We start from the raw sequence: 19,011 nt of genomic DNA, 5'->3' as shown, positions 1-19,011 counted from the left end.
CTCTCCTTGCCTGGAAGTCCCGCCTATCCTTCCTCCCTCACTACTGGCCATTCGGCCTTTTATTAGACCAATCTTTTATTAGACCTTAGGCAGGCAAGGTAAAATGGCAACACATCTTTACACAGTTGAACAAATGCAGCACATCCTTACGTAGCTAAACAAATATTCTGCAGCGTGAACAAATGCAGCGCATCTTTACATAGCTAAACAAATATTCTGCAGCACACATTAATGAAATTCATGGCTAAAGTAGGAAAATATGCATCATGTGATCCTTCTCACTTGCTTACCCAGCTTGAGGATTGGGTGTGGTAGCGAATGTGTCTGGTGTCTGTTTCATGCCCCTGCATATCCCTTTGTTTGCTCCTGGACCTTGATGGTTTTTCTGCTCGAGTTCATCCTGTTCTAAACTGTTGGTGTCTAGTGCTAAGTATAGCCTGAGGGCAGCTTCCACCTTGGAGGATGCTTTATCTTCATTTCTCCTTCTGTATCAGAAACTTTACCTTGATGAGTAAGTGCAGTTAAGGAACCAGTGGAACCAGTGATGCGGGAAAAACAGAGCCAAGGTTCGCCTGGCCCGACTTTAGACCTTATTAGAAAACACAGGAACCCTGATACGCTGGTGCCAGCAGAGTAATGAGCTGAGGGTCCAGCCAAGCTGAGCCTTTCATAGTCCCTGGGTGTTTGATAGGAATGTGGATTACTTCAGGTCAAGCATAGTCTTGATAATAATGCGCTGGGGGTAACTGAGCATCTCACAGAACTCACCCAAATTTAACTTGGGAATTCAAAATAGACTCTGTGAAAATATAATTTTATTAGAAGCATCAGACTTTAGATGAAAGAAAAGCACTCTTAGATAAGACACCAAAAAGAAAGGCGGGGGGGGGGGGGGGAAGCATAGGTAGAGTGTTGTAAGGACACCGTGAAGACGTGAGGACAAATGAACGGACAGGAAGGGAGAAAATGCTCATGAGTCACACAGCTTGTAATAAAGGTGATTATAGAATATAAACAGCACAATGAAAAGACAACTCGGTTTTTATGAATGAGGAAAGCATCTGACCAGACATGTTTCCGGATGCTTGTCGGAAGGGAGCACACTGCTGACCAGTAAGTGAAGCGGTGCTCACCCTGAGTTACAGGGATGTGACTGTACCCAGTGTGCTACTTCGCACTCACAGGGACAGCCAAGATAAACGGTCCAGTGCAGAGGTGACAAGTCAGAACCAACCACAGGCGAAATATCACTGGAGTGTAAAAAGTGTAGGACTCTGAAACCATTTCTCTGGAAAACAATCTGACATGCCCTCAGCGGTGACAATGACGTTACTCTCGACCCACTTATATAGGTATTTCCCATATAACCTATATAGGAAACCCACTCAGTAATATAGGTATTTCCTATATCAGTTATATAGGTATTTCCCATAAAACCTATATAGGAAACCCACTCAGTAATATAGGTATTTCCTATATCAGTTATATAGGTATTTCCCATAAAACCTATATAGGAAACCCACTCAGTAATATAGGTATTTCCTATATCAGTTATATAGGTATTTCCCGTATAACCTGTATAGGAAACCCACTCAGTTATATAGGTATTTCCAAAGGGAAGTGAGAGTTCGTGTCTACCAAGATGACCATAAATTCCATCACAGTCCAAAGCTGAGCAGACTTGATGTCTACCATTTTGTCAGTAGATGAGGCATTTTATGTTCATACAATGGAATATTACTTAGAAATAGGAACGTATGACATGCTTATGACTGGTGGAGGAAACAAGTCAGAAATGATTGTGTATTCTATGAGTACTCTATGATTTATATGAAATGTGTGACCAGGTCAGAGTGTAGAGAGACAAGAATACTTAGTGACTGCCTTGGGTAGGACCAGGAGATTCAGGCTAGGTAAGAGCCACTTAGCATTTTGGTATTCTTTCTTGATAGATGAAATGTAAAACCTTGTTGATGATCAAATGGTCAACCTGTGTGTTCTAAAAAATAAGATGGACAAGACCCCTGGCATGGTAGTGCGTCAGAATTTGCAATACTTTCTTCCCGGCATGGCTGTGTACCATGAATAGTCAGAGCTTGATTCTTACCCCCACCATAGGTACAACAATAAAACCTACAGAATCGATGCTGTCAACTGGGAGAAGAATCCTAATGATGCATTTAAAAAAATCGACGGCAGCACAACCACCTTCACAGCCTACTACAGGGAGGTAAGGGTTTTCTCTCTCTAAATATTTAAATCGTGAAGATGCTCATATTAGATAAATTGATTTCTACGTTGTCTTTAGATGCCTGAAACACGTATTAATACATTCTGCTCTATCTATAGAGGCATGGCCATTTACTGAAAAGGTCACAGAGTATCTCAGAAAAGCAGAAAGATGAGGGAGAAACATGGGACTCAGGATATGTCTGGCAGGTTTTGTCACCAACAAAGCTTTGCTTTTTGGCTTTGCCCAGTCCAACATGGCGGAGGGGATCCGTTCGTTGCCTCTGAGAGCCATTCTCTGCCCAGATCCAGGGTTGGGTCACAGCAGGTCTGTGTTGCCATTAAGCAAGTTGTGGCACTCTGCTCCCAAACTCCATTCAAATGCTCCATAGCCAGACTTCCCGAAAGAGTCACAGTATGTACTGGCAGTATAGCCCAAGAAGTCACCGTTTCAAAACCGTGTGGATTTTTTTTTCAATAGCTTAATCGGGAAGACCTCTCTCAAAGGAGCTGTGGCATGCTGCCAGCAAGCAGAGCAAGAAGCTGTGTTAAACTCTGTTCTTTTGTGTGTCCTTTTAACACGTTCTCAGGTTTTACATGGATCTAGTTGACCACGCTGGCACACCATTCTGTTGTAAGGAGGTCACTTGTTTGTTTCAACCACACAGAAACTGTATTAACTACAACACTGTTTGGCCTATTAGCTTATGCATATTTCTAGCATCTTTTTCCTCTGGCGGCACAATGGCATCTCATGACTCTGCCTTCTTTCTCCCAGCATTCAGTATAGTTTTCCCTGCCTAGCTCTATTCTGCCCTATCACAGGCCAAGCCAGCTTCTTTATTCATTAACCAATAAAAGCAAACATATACAGGACTCCCCACACCACACACACAAGCAAGCACACCAGCTCATATTTATGCACACACATGCATATACCACAAACACAGATATACCATGAACACATTACACATATACAAGCACACACAGGCAAACACACTAGCACATACATACACCACAGCTACCGACACATTACACACATACAAGTACACATGCTCTTGTACACTCTCACACATACATGCATACACCACAAACACATATATCAGACACGTTTTTTGCATGTGCGCACATGTGCATGCACATACACCACATAAGAGTTTGTTGTCCATCTCCACACATAGTTTTGATGGTGTGTTTTATGGAGCCCTTCCCTTTGGCCACAGATGCTTATAAAGGCTGGGGTCTTACCACACCTGTGTAGACAGAAAAATTCTCCACACATTTTTAGGGAAATAGTGGGTGTGGTGTCTCTGTGTCTCGTGTGACCCATGCTTTTCTTCCTGGGAAGTTACTGAAGCTTTTTTGACTTCTTGTCTTTCTCACCTCCATGGAGCAGCGATACAATGCCAACATAACTGACCTGGGTCAGCCACTCTTGATGAGCTTGGGCAAGTGGAAGAAGGGCCAGACGTCTACACCTCATGAGCCTATCTTCCTGGTCCCTCAGCTGTGTTACCTGACAGGTATGACCTACATGGCTCTGTGGAAGTTAGCCCTTCTTTAAACATCAGGTGCAGAAACTTAGGCTTTCCCAGTACTCTGACCTGGAATTGCATCCTTCAGGGCAGTTGGTTACTCTGTCCCTAGATACAGATTTGCATTTTTTCTAGGACCAGTTGACCCTCACCTGTATGCTTTAACTCCTTGCATTTTCCAAAGGTCTAGCACGTGCTGTATCTGAAAACCATAGCCTAATGGCGCAGCTGACTGACAGAATGAGAATGAGCCCAGTGAATCGGAGGAACGCACTGAACAAGTTCATGAGCGACATTCATACGTAAGTACCTTTCTTGGTTGCTGCTTGCGTGCCTGCAGGTGGTATTGTACGCAGGTTGAGACCTGGGTGTAGCCTTTTGGCACCTATGATCCTTCTGCTAAGACAATGACAGTTATAAGCCAGGGATGGAAATTTGGGCCCGAAATCCCAGCATACTGGAGGCTGAGATGGAACTTACAAACTTGTGCCCAGTTTGGGCAGCATAAAGAGATGCTGCCTCAAAACAGCTGGACAGATGGCTTGATGGGTGGGCTGTCTGCTGCGGAAGCGTGAGGACCTGAGTTTACAGCTTGCGTGAAAAGCCAGGCACTTACCTGTTATCCCAGGGGCTTGCCGGCCAGCCAATCTCGCTCAAGTGGGTGAGGTCCAGGCTCAGTGGGAGACCTTGCCTCAAAAATAAAGTGGAGAGCTATAGAGGAAGATTCCCCCATTGTCCTAGAATCTACATGCAGATACATAGGTGAGCACTCATATATATGCAGACATATATAATACATAACAATGATTACAGATGTAACACTCAAGTGTTAGCTTCCAACAAGGGCAGACTGTGGCCCAGGAGTGAGTGCACAGGCATGAGAGGAAAAGACATCACCCTTAGAGTTTTGTCTGTGGCCGCATAGTGTCGAGTGAGACCTTGGATTCCGGGGAAACTACCCAAGTTATCTTCTTGCTTGGTTGGAACTACTGGGGTTTGTTTTTCAGAAATCAGAACATAAAAGAGGAGTTCCTGCAGTGGAGGGTGACATTTGATGCCAACAGTCTGTCTGTGCCAGGAAGAGTTCTGAGCTCAGTAAAGCTTTTTCAAGGTGCCAGATCGGTAAGCAGGTTGAAGTTGGCCATAGCAGCTTCAGCTCAAAACACATTAATAACCACAACTGTCGCTTTTTACCCCCTCAAGATGACCTCATTATATGAGAGGGCGAATGTTTGATAAGAGCACATCTGCCATGCTTAGTGCCTAAGCAAGCTCTGAACTCCATCTTTGTCTAAGAGAATTGTGGGCATTTGCTGCTGGGACTATCATTCCTGTGTTTGGGCTGCTCCCTGGGCCAGGATGGCTTCACGGTGCCCCAGGGAATCGGTATGGGTCGGAAGTGTAGCAGGTCAGAATGGAAGCTAGGCAGAGGAAATCGTTTTGATTGGTCAGAGTAGAGAGATGCGGGAGGCAGGTTGGTCTCATCTGCCAGTCTGCACCAGACTTCGGTTTGTCTATGTAGGAGGTTAGCACCATCTGCTTCTCTCACCAGCTGTGGTTAGAGGCCCAGTTTCCCTCACCTGCATCTTAAATACCAAATTTACTCCATATTTGAGATGAGGATCACAAGGCCAAGGTGGGGAGTCCTGCAGCTCAGGGCAGCCTTGGTGTTCGGTTTCACAAGGAGAAAAGATGGACGTACAAATTCGCAGGCAGCGGAAAGGTCACACTGCGGGAAGGAACCGATGATGCCAACCTGTCAAACTGTGTTTTCTATGTCTTGAATTCCTTTCCAGTACACCATCAAACCACACCTACAGAACTGGCTGAGGGACTCCAAGAGCATAGCCTTACATAGACCAAAGTCCTTAGATCGCTGGGTGATCCTGCACACCAGGAACTGCTCCTCCCAGGTCAACCGGCTAGTGAGCACACTCGAGAAGGTCACTGAAAGAATGAACATAAAAATGTCACGGGCAGCCAGGTAAGCAGGGACTGAGTATGTTCCTGGTCTGAACCAGCTGGTGACCCTTGGAAAGTCAAATTGCAAGAATTATTACTTTGTAGGAATCATGTTCTCTTAAATTGAAATAAGCTCCTTTTTTTTTGTTTTTTTGCAACCCAGAAAGAAGCCTTATAATAGATACGTTTAAATAATTTTTTTTCAAAAAAACTATCTTTTTTCATTATACATACCAATCCCAGTTCCTACTCCCTCCCCTCCTCCCACTCCCTCCACTTACCCTCCCCCACCCCACCCCCATACACTTCTCAGGGTAAGGGACATTGCTTTGGGGAAGGTCTAAGGCCACTATATCCAGGATGAGCAAGGCATCCATCAAAAGAGAATGGAAAACTGTTTCAGTAAAAAAAAAAAATGATTTTTATTTGAAAAAGACAAGCAATTGTTATTTCATATGGTGATTAAAGATAACTTTCTGTTGGTTGTGGGGAATGGAGCCAGAGAGATGACTTGGCTGCTCTTAGGAGTACTGGACTTCTGTTCTTAGCCCCCACACCACGGACAATCACTGCTGCCTGGAACTCCAGTTCCAGGGAATCTGATGCCCTCTGTAGGCACCTCAGGCCCCTGCCTTGTAACACAGACACAGGCACACACACATACACACATATACACATATACACACATGCCACACACACATACACACATATACACACATGCCACACATACGTACACACATATACACACCACACACACATATACACATGCACATATGCACACATAGCGTGCACATACGCGCACGGACAAACACCACACACATGTACACCACACACACGAACACCACACACACACGAACACCACACACACACGAACACCACACACACACGAACACCACACACACACGAACACCACACACACATGAACACCACACACACACACACGAACACCACACACACACACACGTACAACACACACGTACACAACACACACATACACACATACACATAGACATTTTGTACCAGGCATGGTAGTCCATGCCTTTACTCTCAGCACTTAGGAAGCAGAGGCAGGCAGATCTCTGTAAGTTCAAGACCAACCTGATCTACATAGTGAGTTCCAGGACAGCTAGGGATATAGGGAGACCTTGAGTTTTGTTTTTGTTTTTTTATCTTTAAAAGTTTTGTTAATTGCACTTATTGTGTGTATGTGTGTGTGTGTGTGGTCGTGTGTGTGCTATACAAGGGTGAATGCACATGTGCAAGCCATAGCACACAGTTAAAGAGCAGAGGGGACTGCCTGAGGGGGTCGGTTCTCTCCTTCCACGTCATGGTCCTGGAGCACTCAGGACACCAGGCCCTCACCTACTGAGCATTCTGGCTGGCCCCTCATTTGGTGATGTCTTTTTGTTGCTAGTAGCGTCCCCTGGCTGCTGTGACAAATGTCACATATGTAGTTGCTAAAGTTACACACATTTTATTCTTGTTCAGACATTCCAAGGGAGCTTATTTGTTTGTCTCTTTTGTTTTGTTTGCTTTTTTCCCCCTTAAATCAAGCAGCTGGCATAGCTGAATATCTTTCCCCTGGTCAGCTTCTGGAGGCTGCCTGTGTTCCTTGGCTCTTGGTCCCTTCCTCTGTATTCACAGAGCATCTCCCCGGCCTTTATCTCTAACATCACACCACTCCCAGAAATCACCCATCCTCTTGATAGAACCTCTTAAAATCCGTTCAAAATGAAGCATTTCTAAGTCTTCCAATCAACACCTGTCAACCTGTGGTCTGTGCATGTTGAGGTGCCACGGAATGCGTGGGATTTAGCAGCTCTGTGATTGGGCGAGGGCTGTGAAGCAGCTAGGTGGTTGGAGCGCAGCAGATGTGCCTGTCACCCAGACACACTGCAAAGACTGGCCCAGCCAGGCCAGCGCCAGGGCGCCTTTCCCCTCAGAGCGAGTTGGCCTCTCCTGAGCACAGTGCAACCTGAGGGGGGGGATGTCAGGCGGAGACACTGTGTTAGGCAAGACTGCCCTGGACTGGGTGTTTCAGAGTGAACCTCCTGCCCCCCCTCCACTGCAGACACAGGGAGTCCCCTCTGATAGTTCTGATTAGGGCATTGACTCATTTTCTAGACTTCCCAGCGTAGGGTCTAGAGTTTGAACTCACAGGGACCTCAATTGAGCCGCCAAGTATGTCCATTACTGTGTGCATGGGAGCATTCCTCTGTTGAGTCTGTTGAGGCTGCTCTGCGTCACCTGTCCACCAGTCAGGTTAGCCCCTCCATTGCTACAGCTTCCAAGCTGGTGATCCTGAGATGTTTTTATTTTGATTTCTTAAGATATTTTTTTACTATATTTATTCATCCATTTATTTCATTTTGGGGCAGGGCAGAGCACACATGAAAGACAACTAGCAGGAGCTGGCTTTAGTCCTCCTCTAGTATGTGGGAGACAAAGATTGAATTCTGGCCATTAGGTTATCACCAAATACCTTTAACCAATGAGAAGCCCTGCCACCCTAACTCCCTTTTTAAGAGTTGTGCTGAAATGCCTACCTTGGCATTTTATGTGTCTGGCTTTCTCTTTCTTGCATGGTTGAAACGCTTCTCTGTTTACCTTCTAAACAGGGATGGTATGTTTGTTTTCCAGGCATCAAGTCAATGAGGATCCTGGCTCCTTTAGGCAAGCATTACAGAAACATATTTCACAAGATACTCAAATGGTGAGGAGCTGATTCACATCCAGGGACTGTTCTAAAAGTGGCATGTATTTTATTTAAACGTGTTAAACTATGTGTCATATGTGTGTCTGTGTGTGGGCATGTTATGTGTCACATGTATGTCTGTGTGTGGGTATGTTATGTGTCGTGTGTGTATGTCATGTGTCATGTGTGTGGGTATGTTATGTGTCATGTATGGGTATGTTACATGTCACTTGTGCCTGTGTGTGGGTATGTTATGTGTCGTGTGTGTCTGTGTGGGGGTATGTTGTGTGTCGTGTGTGTGTCAGTGGGGGGCACGTTGTGTGTTGTGTGTGTGTTGTGGGGGACACGTTGGCTGTCGTGTGTCTGGGGGGGCATGTTGGGTGTCATGTGTGTGTCTGGGGGGGCACGTTGGGTGTCATGTGTGTCTGTTGGGGGCACGTTGTGTGTCGTGTGTGTGTCTGTGGGGGCCACGTTGGGTGTCGTGTGTGTGTCGGTGAGGGACACATTGGGGATTGTGTGTGTGTCTGTGGGGGCACGGTATGTGTCTTGTGTGTGTCTGTGGGAGGGCATGTTATGTGTCCTGTGTGTGTCTGTGTGGGGGCACGTCTATGTTAGTGCAGTCACCCATGGAGATCAGAAGAGGGCTGCTAAATAGAACTGGAGTTACAGGTGGTTGTATATGAATATGTTTACATATGAACAAGCACACACATAAATTAAAACAAATATGCTTAAAGAATAAAATACTATGCCCATGATTTTCCCGCAGATTCATAGACAGGGCACATAGGAGCCATTTTCCTTAACAGACTTTTGACACCTTGTAAGTCATGGGGTGTCTGCAACCCCCAAGTTCACTTGCTAAGTGGTAACTGAAGTAATAGTGCCTATCTCAGTGGGTTGCTGGAAGAATTAATGGAGACAATGAAGGTGTGTGGTTAGTACCCCACACATGACTGGTTTTGGGGAACCTGGTGAAATGATCTGGCTTCTTCATCCCACCTTGAAATAAAAATAATGCAATGGTGAATTCTTAGACATTGGAAAATCAGAATAAAAGTTTTATGATTTTTTTTTAAAGCCATGGACCCACACAACCAAATTGGCCCATCTTCTTCCCCATGCCTTCATGGGAGTTGGGGTTGGACTTAGAGGTAATGGTGTGCTTCACGCTGTAATTCTAGATAGTCCTCCTGCCTAGAGACAATGTTGACTTAATCCACAACCTCACTTGAGTGGTCTCCAGCTGGAGACGGTTTGCCCTTTCACGCCATTGTGCCACTGTGGAGGTGCTTCCGTCTTTCTGCAGGTGGTGTGTGTGCTGCCTGACAACAGAAAGCAAAGATACGAGGAGATAAAAACGTTTCTGTGCGTTGAGAACCCAGTCCCCAGCCAGTGTGTTGTGGCATCAACCCTGAATAATGAAAGGAATCTCACAACTATAGTCACCAAGATCGCTCAGCAGATGAACTGCAAGATGGGAGGTGCCCTCTGGAAGGTGGACACAAGGGTATGCAGGGTCCTGTCTCTGAAAGGTGGGCACAAGGGTATGCAGGGTCCTGTCTCTGGAAGGTGGGCATGGGCGTATGCGGGGTCCTGTCTCTGGAAGGTGGACACAGGGTATGTAGAGTTCTGTCTCTGGAAGGTGGGCACGGGCGTATGCGGGGTCCTGTCTCTGGAAGGTGGGCACGGGCATATGCGGGGTCCTGTCTCTGGAAGGTGGGCACGGGCGTATGCAGAGCTCTGTCTCCCGAGTTAACATATTTGTAAAGAAACTTGTGTCTACCCTTTCATTTAGTTTTAGCGTTTTCTTGTTTTGTTCTAACCCAACTTACTATCTCTTGTACAAAAACTAAAAATCAAGATGGAGAAGACGATGTTCATTGGAATTGACTGTTTCCATGATATTGTGAGCCGGCAGAAGTCAGTGGCAGCATTCGTGGCTAGCACCAAGGAAGACTTAACCATGTGAGTGAGCCCCAGAGGCAGACTCTGTGCTAGCAGCCTCCAGGAGCGTGTGGAAGGAGGAACGGGCTCCTCTCTCTAGACCTTCTTAACACTGCAACCCTCTAATACAGTTCCTCGTGCTGTAGTGACCCCCCCCAACCATAAATTATTTCCATTGCTATTTCATAACTGCAGTTTTGCTGCTGATATAATACAAATATCTGACATGCAGGATATGGGATATGTGATCCTTGTGAAAGGGCTGTCTGCCCCCTCATGGTGTCACCACCCCAGGCTGGAAACCACTGCTCTAGCCAGACTGATAATTCCCAGCTCGCCCTGTCTGGATGGTGTAACTGGAGACTGCACTTATGTTTCCTGGCAGCCCGAACCCAAATAATCACACAGAAACAATATTAATTACCACACTGTTTGGCCAATAGCTCAGGCATGTTCCTAACTAGTTCTTTTATCTTTTTTTTTTGTTTGTTTGTTTGTTTGTTTTTGAGACAGGGTTTCTCTGTAGCTTTGGAGCCTGTCCTGGAACTAGCTCCTGCAGACCAGGCTGGCCTCGAACTCAGAGATCCACCTGCCTCAGCTGGGATTAAAGGCGTGCGCCACCACTGCCTTAGTTCTTATATCTTAAATTAACCCATTTCTAATAATCTGTGTATCACCACGAGGCTGTGGTCTACTGGTGAGGTTCTGGAGTCTTTCTCCTTTGACAACTATATGGCATCTGCCTGACTCTGCCTTCTTTCTCCCTGAATTCAGTTTAGTTTTCCCACCTAGCTCTATTCTGCCCTGCCATAGACCAAAGTGGCTTCTTTATTAACCAATGGTAATAAGACATATTCATAGCATACAGAGGTAAATACCACATCATCTCCCCTTTTCTGTCTAAATAAAAAGGAAGGTTTTAACTTTAACATAGTAAAATTACACAAAAACGGGTATCAAAAAAGAATTACAGTTACAATATTTGTGAGTCTAAAGCTTCGTATCTAATTTGTTTTTATAACTAAGGAATACTATAATTATAATTATCTAGTTTTCATCTCCATCAAAGACCCCAGAAGAATATAATATTGTCTAATTAAACAGAAAGTGATTGTAAGCAACTCCCAAAACTCTAAAATTGACAGACATTTTACTTCCTGGACAGTCACCCAAAGTTCTGTAATGTTGGGGCATCCATCTTCAGCCTATAGGCCCATAATATCTGGCAGACTTTTCCATGAAGCAGGAAATCTGAAAGAATGTTTCACCTGTATTGGCAGCTAGTTAGTCAGTCACTTCTTCTGTGTCCTGCGGAATGTCTGGCAGACTCTCGTGGAACAGGAACCCCGAAGGACTGTGCCACCTTCTTTAGGGAACTTCAGCAGTCACTTTTCCCAGTTCATATAGCATACGATCAAGCAGTCTAGCCAAGAGCAATTTCTTGCCCAAATGGCTATCTTTGTCACACTGAAGGCAAATTCCATGAGTTTCTTCAATGCCCATCAACTTCTCTGAAGTAATTGGTGCTGCTGGAAGCAGACATGACTTACTGTCGAGAAAAGTCTAAGTTCTATAAAATCGTTTAAATGGCATATTCTGTAGATCTTTGAAGATTACTAATCTAACTGAAATATATATTTCTAGAAAACCTAACATAATTAAAAGTTTTATTATAGATGACTATCCATTAATCTGTTAACTATATATTACATTTTTTAAATGAGCTACAAACACAATACTTTAAACAGGAGCAGAAATACATATATACAGTGTAACAAAATCGATCTTAAATATGTATCAATAGACCAAGATTCATACTAATGCAAAGTATTCATTTCTATATCATATCTCCCTTTAAATGAAAACATTTCTGAGCAATCATTCTGGGAATTTGGGCATAGCTTTCTCCAAACTCCTTCCTGTTATTTGTTGGGCAAAGTATTTTTAGGGCTCATGGAGACCTTTTAGGGATCTTGTCCCATCAGACCACATTAGCTTGGAAGGAATTCACAAGTTTCCATCCTCTGATAAAACAAAAGCAGAATATCTTTTATAAAGTAACATATCCTTAGACCCAAATTTTGGATGTGCATATGTTGCTTTAACTTAGCAGCCCATACAATGAAATGTCTCTCTGTAGTTAGCTCATTCACAGTCACAAAATTCAAAGAAAATATAATAATATACATAATCCACACTCTTTGCATATTTTCCATCTTTACTTGGCTTTGTTTTTTTTGGTTTTTCGAGACAGGGTTTCTTTTGTAGCTTTTGGAGACTGTCCTGGAACTAGCTCTTGTAGCCCAGGCTGGCCTCGAACTCACAGAGATCCGCCTGCCTCTGCCTCCCGAGTGCTGGGATTAAAGGCGTGCGCCACTACCGCCCAGCTACTTGGCTTTTTTTTTTTTACCCTATTTTATTATCTTTATTCCTTTCATCTTTGACTGTACTCTTTCTTCTCTCTCTCTTAAGGCCATGTACATTATCCAACAATGTGTCTTGTCTGCATCTGTCTTTATTGAGTATCTGTAATCCTTTTCTGACCAGGAGTGCTTCTAAGAATACTAAGTGGAGTGGCTAGGACTAATGCTGCAACTTTGCTTGTTGGCTCTGCCCAGTCCAACTTGGAGGTGGTATGTTCACCCCTGGCTCTGGGACCACCAGGTGGGAGCTGTGTTCACCATCTCAGTTCTGGGAAGCAGTTGGCCCATGGCTGCCACCAATAACTTGCAGCATGCTGCCCACAATCTGTATTCAAGTACTCCATAGCAGGACCTCCCAAAAGAGCCAGAGCCATTTGTGCCACCAGCACAAACCAGGAAGCTGTCTCTCAAAGGAACCACATAGTTTTTGCTGCTAATGCTGAATCAGAAGCCTTTTCTTTAAAGGAGCCATGCCTCTGCTCACCACCACAAAACAGTCTATTTGAAAATATATAGCTGCCAAGAAGCCCCAATTGACTCCCATTTGTGAGTCTAGAAGCCCTCTCTCTTTTTTTAAGGTCTTATGTGGATCCATCCCAGACAGTGGGCACCATTTATAAATGGGAGACTGTGGTTGGTTTCCCAGCTCTCCAGACCCAAATCCACAGAAACTCTATTAATCACAACACTGACCAACAGCTCAGGCGTGTTTCTAGCTAGTGCTTTTATATTAAATTAACCCATTACTATTAATCTGTGTATCACCATGAGGCTGTGTCCTACTGGTAAGGTTCCAGCAGCTTTCTCCTTCAGTAGCTACATGGCATCTGGCTGACTCCACCTTCTTTCTCCCTGCATTCAGTTTAGTTTTCCTGCCTAGCTCTATTCTGCCCTGTCATAGGTCAAATTAACTTCTTTATTAACCAGTGATAATAAAACATATTCACAGCATGCAGAGGGAATTCCATATCAGGAAAGGATCCCTTTATTTTCTTTACTATCCACCAGAAATACAAGTAGTAGCTGTGCCAGGTATGTTGGCATAGCCCTGTAGAACCATACACAGGTGACCAAAGCAGGAAGGTAGACAGTCCAAGACCAACCTTAGCCATGTGATATGATCATCGCTTCAAACAATAAAACCTGTCAACCGACAGCAGGATCTCTCGCTATCTGTTTAGGAGTGGAAGGTTGGCACCCCATGGCTGATGCCATGCGCTATAGTTCTTGATTTCAAACCAATAATGTTCTTTTGCTCTGAGGTATCTTTGGAACCAGAAGATAATGTGCTACGGGGGGAAGTAGCTGCTGATGTGTTTAGTGGATGTGTTCGTATGTGTGTGTGCATGCTCATGCATGTCGGGGCTGGATGTTGACAGTCTTCTCCCATTACTCTTCATGTTACTTTTTGAAGCAGTGTCTCCCGTTAAACCTGGAGCTCATCGACTGGGTTGGCTGGTCGGTGAACTCAGGAACCATCCTGTCTCCACTGCCCCAGCACTTGGATTATAAGCGGGTTTTATCATGCCTGGCTTCTCATGTGGGTACTAAGGATCTGAACTCAGTTCCTTGCACTTTCATGGCAAGCACTTGACCAACTATACTATCTCTTCAGCCCCAGAATGGGTGTTTCTGAGCTTGTCCTATGTCCAGATTTAGGGAATATGGCAGTAAAAATTGACAAGCCAGAAACGTTGATTCTGTCCTGAGGTACTAATTCCCCATCAAGTGACTGATAAGAAACAAATCTATCATGTGACACCCCAGGGCCAGATGTGTTTACTCCCAGTAAGGGAAGCAAAGCCACGGATGACTTGATGGATACAGAACTTGTCACAGTGGCTATGGGTATTGAGGGACAAGCTGCTTTGTCCCCCGGCACAGTTAATGTTTTCTAGCTGCCTGTGTGTGTTCAGCTCCTACCCACCGAATGCCTAGACAGCGTGCAAGATCCTTCACTGAATCTTGTTTCTGATGGTGATTTGACTGGGGAAGAAGTGGCTGTGAATTAATTCAGAATCCAAATGGCAAAATAATGTTTCTGATTGGTCAACTTCTCTGTAAACAGGTGGCACTCCCAGTGTCTCTTTCAGGATACAGCACAGGAGATTGTCAATGATCTGCAGAGCTGTCTGCAAGGTTAGTGCCTGAGGAGGCTGGTGAACCTAACTCCCTGCCAGCATTCTCGACAACTGGGCATGCTGTCTCCACAGGTCACTGGTTATGATTGAAAATATTCTGTGTGTGTGCATGCATGTGCGTATGAAGGCATGCATGCAACCTTGGCTGTCATTCTTTAGGCACCATCCACTTGGCTTTTTTGGGATGGTCTGTTCCTGACCTGGAGCTCATGGTTAGGGTAGGCTGGCTGGCCAGGGAGCTCCAGGGCTCTGCCCTTCTCCACCTGCCCAGCTCTAGGATTTACGAACACACTCCATCATGTCTGACAGTTTTACATGGGTTCTGGGGACCAAACTCATTACTGACTGAGCTGTCTCCCTAGCCTGTGTGTATCATCGGTGAGGAGATGGTAGGGTAAGAATGGGGTCGGGGATGTCTGTCCACCTAGCAGTGACTACAGTGGACTCAGGCCAGTAACACTGGCCATCAGCCCACCGGGCAGAGTCTCCCTGCCTTATACTTGTCAATCTCAGGACTTCAGGGAGATAAATGTTAAGAAACCTTGGGCTATCCTGAGGTTATAGATGGTGAAACTGCAGGAAGCTAAGGCTCTTAGAAGATCAATCTAGAAGGTGCTAGAGTAACAGAAGCTGGCCCTCCTGGTTGCAGTGTGTTCACATACCTTCTCCCACTCCCATTCAGCTGCCCTGGATTCCTGGGTCGCAAACGAAAAGCAGAAACCCCAGAGCGTGGTGGTCTATCGGGATGGAGTTGGGGATGGCCAGCTACAGGCCCTGCTGGAAAAGGAGGTTCGGCAGTTCCAGAAGTTCTTCACCTCTAGGTGGGTGGGAACCCCGTGAGTAGACACTCTGGATCTGGAGAAAAATCTCTTCTGCAACCAACACAGTGAAAGGGACTTGGCACAGCGTGGGTTTAGTGCAGAAAACAAATGCCCCTCATGCTTTTTGGCTTTGCTCATGGAGCCAGAAGATTGTTTGTCCCCTCCATAGATCTTTTTCCCTCTTATTGCCTTTCATATTGTGGTCAGCTCTGTCTCCTCCTCTATCACCACCCTCTTCCCGTCTCATTCTTTTCCCTTTTTTGCCTTTCTTCCCCTCCTCCTCCCTCTCCTTCTTCCTCTTTATCCTTCATTCTCTCTCTCTCTCTCTCTCCCTTCCTTCCTTTCTCCCTTCTTCTCTCCTCTTTATCTTGCCCTTTCTCTTGTTTTTCCTCTTCCTCTTGCAGTGCTGGGCACAAGAGCCTCATACCCACTTAAACTTTTGATCCTCCTGCCTTGGTCCCCCTAGTGGGTAGGACCATGGGCCTGCACCACCATTCCGGTTTCTGTTCCAGTATCGATGTGGGAGCACTTATTCCTTTTAGAGACTGTAGCTGTCCATACATAGGCATTTCCCTCCTCTGATCTAGACAGCCTGCCCTGCTGTGTTCTCTTTCCTCATCCGAGAGGTCTGTTGCCCGCGACAGCTGAAAAATGCTCCTGAGGTTGTGTGGAGGGAAACTTTCCCCTCTGTTGGGGGACTGTGAGTGGATGTTGCTGCCTGAGTGGGAGCCCCGCTGTGTGGGGAAGGGGATCCCACAGCCTTGAGCGCCCTCTGATTTTGCCTCAACTATGATGTTCCCCACAGAATGACCCTTGTCCTCTTTTTTAAAGCATCAAGCTAACATTCATCGTGGTGAAGAAACGAATCAACACTAGGTTTTTTGTTGTAAATGGGAAGGAAGTTACGAATCCGCCTTCAGGGACTGTTGTTGACCAAATAGTGACCAGGGAAGAGTGGTAAGCCAGCTCTCCATTGACTTCAGCAGACTCACTTAATAGCTGCCCTTACTCTGCCCCCTGTTCCTCCACTCCCTGCCCCTTGCTCCCATATCCCCCGGGTGATTTCTGAAGTATTTGAACAAGCAGGGTTACTATTGCTTTGACAAAACACCATGACCAAAAAGCAAGTTGGGGAGGAAAGAGTTTGTTTGGTTTTACATTTCCACATTGCTGTTCCGTCAGCAAAGGAAGTCAGGACAGGAAGGGCAGGAACCTGGAGGCAGCAGCTGATGCAGAGGCCATGGAGGGGAGACTGCTTGCTTGCTTTCTCTTCATGGCTCGCTCAACCTATTTTCTTATAGAACCCAAGGCCACCAGTCCAGGGATGGCGCCTACCACAATGGGCTGGGCCCTCCCCATCAATCACTAATTAAGAAATAGCCCTACAGGCTTGCCTACAGCCCAAGCTTATGGAGGCATTTTCTCGGTTGAGGTGCCCTCCTGACGACTTCAGCTGAAGACAGGACACAGTCTTAAGCAGTCTTTACCGGGGGGATTCTTTGAGAAATCATGTTTGGTCTTGGGGGTCACTTGAGTTTCTTGATCCAATTTTTGTGTCTGTTACCAAACAGTGGTTAGTTTTTATGTGACCCTCGAGCCATTTTAACTATTAATCTAGAAGCAACAGTTGTGCATGTATGGACAGTTTGAAATCACGGATAAATGTGACATCGAGGGCCAGTCAAATGAGATGCTCCATGGGTAAAGTCACTTGGTCACCAAGTCTGAGTTTGATCCCGGGATCCATGTGGTAGGAGAGCCTGACTCTCCGTAGCAGCTCTGAGTCTGCCATTTGGAGTTTGAGCACATTCTGAATAATCTTAGGGAACGGTGAGAATCTTGGTCTCCACATCCACATCAAATTATAGGTGAGATGTGTTTCAAAAGACACATGACCATTTGAAATGTGCTAGCTTTGAGGCATCAGCAGGTGGTGTGTGAGTGTGTCGTGTCTGTGTCTGTATGTGTCTCTCTGGGGGCAGGAGCTGATGCAGAGATCATGGAGTGCTGCTTACTGGCTTGCCCACACACTAATTTGTTGGGGAGCTTCTCTCGATTGATGTCCTCTCTTCCTGAATGGTTAGACTGACATAGAAACTATAGCCAGCTCAGCTGTCTTCCTCATCACTCCCCCACTCAGCTTTGGCGACAGGGTCTCTCAGTGCACTTGGCTGGCCAGAAAGCCCCAGGGATCCTCCTGTCTCCATCTCCTCAGTGCTGGGGTTCAGATGCATCCTCCAACGCATGCCCAGCTTTTGTTCTGTGTTCTTCCAGTGTGTGCGCTGTACCTGCACTCAGTCCTAATCCTTTCAAAGCAGGCATTTTATTATCAACTGTAATCCCATGGGCATTGCTGTGTCAACAGCTTGCCCATTCCTCTTCATGAATTTTCATCAAATTGTGTTTCACCAGATACACGGATTTCTAAGCTTAAAGGCATAAGTGGACTCCCATAGTTTAGAAGCTGAATGCTTTAGCTTCCGATTCAGACTTTTCCTTTACTTCTAAAGTGAGCTGATGTCCGTCCGTGCCCTCTGCTCTCTCAGGTATGACTTCTATATTGTGAGTCAGACTTCCAACAGTGGCACCGTCACACCCACTCATTATAATGTCATCTATGATACGAAGGGCCTGACTCCAAACCAGGTTCAATGCTTAACCTACAGACTCTGCCACATGTACTACAATTTGCCGGTAAGCCCTGTGTATGTGTTTAAAAATTAGTTTTCATTTGTTTTTTAAAACAGCATTTTGAACCATCTATGAAAATGTAAACTTGGAGAAAGCCCCTGAAATGTTTGAGTTGATGGAAGGTTTAGCCAAAGTCTTTTCTGTTTCCTTCCTCCCAAAGGGTATCATCCGAGTCCCTGCTCCATGCCACTATGCACACAGGCTGGCTTACTTCGTGGGGAAGAGCATTCACCAAAAGCCAGCATCATCGCTGTCAGACTATCTCTATTACCTTTAGCTACACAGGAAGCAGTGACATCAAAACCCACAACTGACACATTTTTTTCTTACATTTTTTTCTTTTCCAAGCTGGGTGTTTTCCCCCTGCCCTGCCCCCGACAGTTTATTTTTTTAAGACATGAAGAAGAGGCACGAGATAGCAATATTAGTGATGTATTGGCATGTGACATTTGGTAAGTGAATAGAAACAGCGCTATGAGCTAGGTATGGAGATTCTTTTACTAGTACTCTGATGGGGATGGAAGGGCATATGCGGGGGGGGGGGGTGTCATAAAAAGATTCTGATTG

General features: G+C 45.5%; 1 protein-coding gene across 1 annotated transcript in view; it reads left to right on the top strand.

Annotated features, from left to right (window-relative positions):
* Positions 1–18,721, top strand: part of Piwil3 (piwi like RNA-mediated gene silencing 3) — a 28,871-nt gene extending 10,150 nt beyond the window's left edge. The window contains exons 8-20 of the mRNA XM_042055865.1: positions 2,119–2,230; positions 3,626–3,752; positions 3,949–4,066; positions 4,772–4,886; positions 5,561–5,748; positions 8,367–8,439; positions 9,731–9,940; positions 10,295–10,389; positions 14,860–14,930; positions 15,615–15,753; positions 16,585–16,710; positions 18,300–18,447; positions 18,605–18,721. Coding sequence (XP_041911799.1) covers positions 2,119–2,230; positions 3,626–3,752; positions 3,949–4,066; positions 4,772–4,886; positions 5,561–5,748; positions 8,367–8,439; positions 9,731–9,940; positions 10,295–10,389; positions 14,860–14,930; positions 15,615–15,753; positions 16,585–16,710; positions 18,300–18,447; positions 18,605–18,721 — 1,639 coding nt within the window. The remainder of the gene's footprint in view (positions 1–2,118; positions 2,231–3,625; positions 3,753–3,948; positions 4,067–4,771; positions 4,887–5,560; positions 5,749–8,366; positions 8,440–9,730; positions 9,941–10,294; positions 10,390–14,859; positions 14,931–15,614; positions 15,754–16,584; positions 16,711–18,299; positions 18,448–18,604) is intronic.
* Positions 18,722–19,011: the final 290 nt, after the last annotated feature.

This window comes from Arvicola amphibius, chromosome 10 (genome assembly GCF_903992535.2).
Source record: "Arvicola amphibius chromosome 10, mArvAmp1.2, whole genome shotgun sequence".
Classification (NCBI taxonomy): Eukaryota; Metazoa; Chordata; class Mammalia; order Rodentia; family Cricetidae; genus Arvicola; species Arvicola amphibius.
This window is presented reverse-complemented; position numbering and strand designations above follow the sequence as displayed.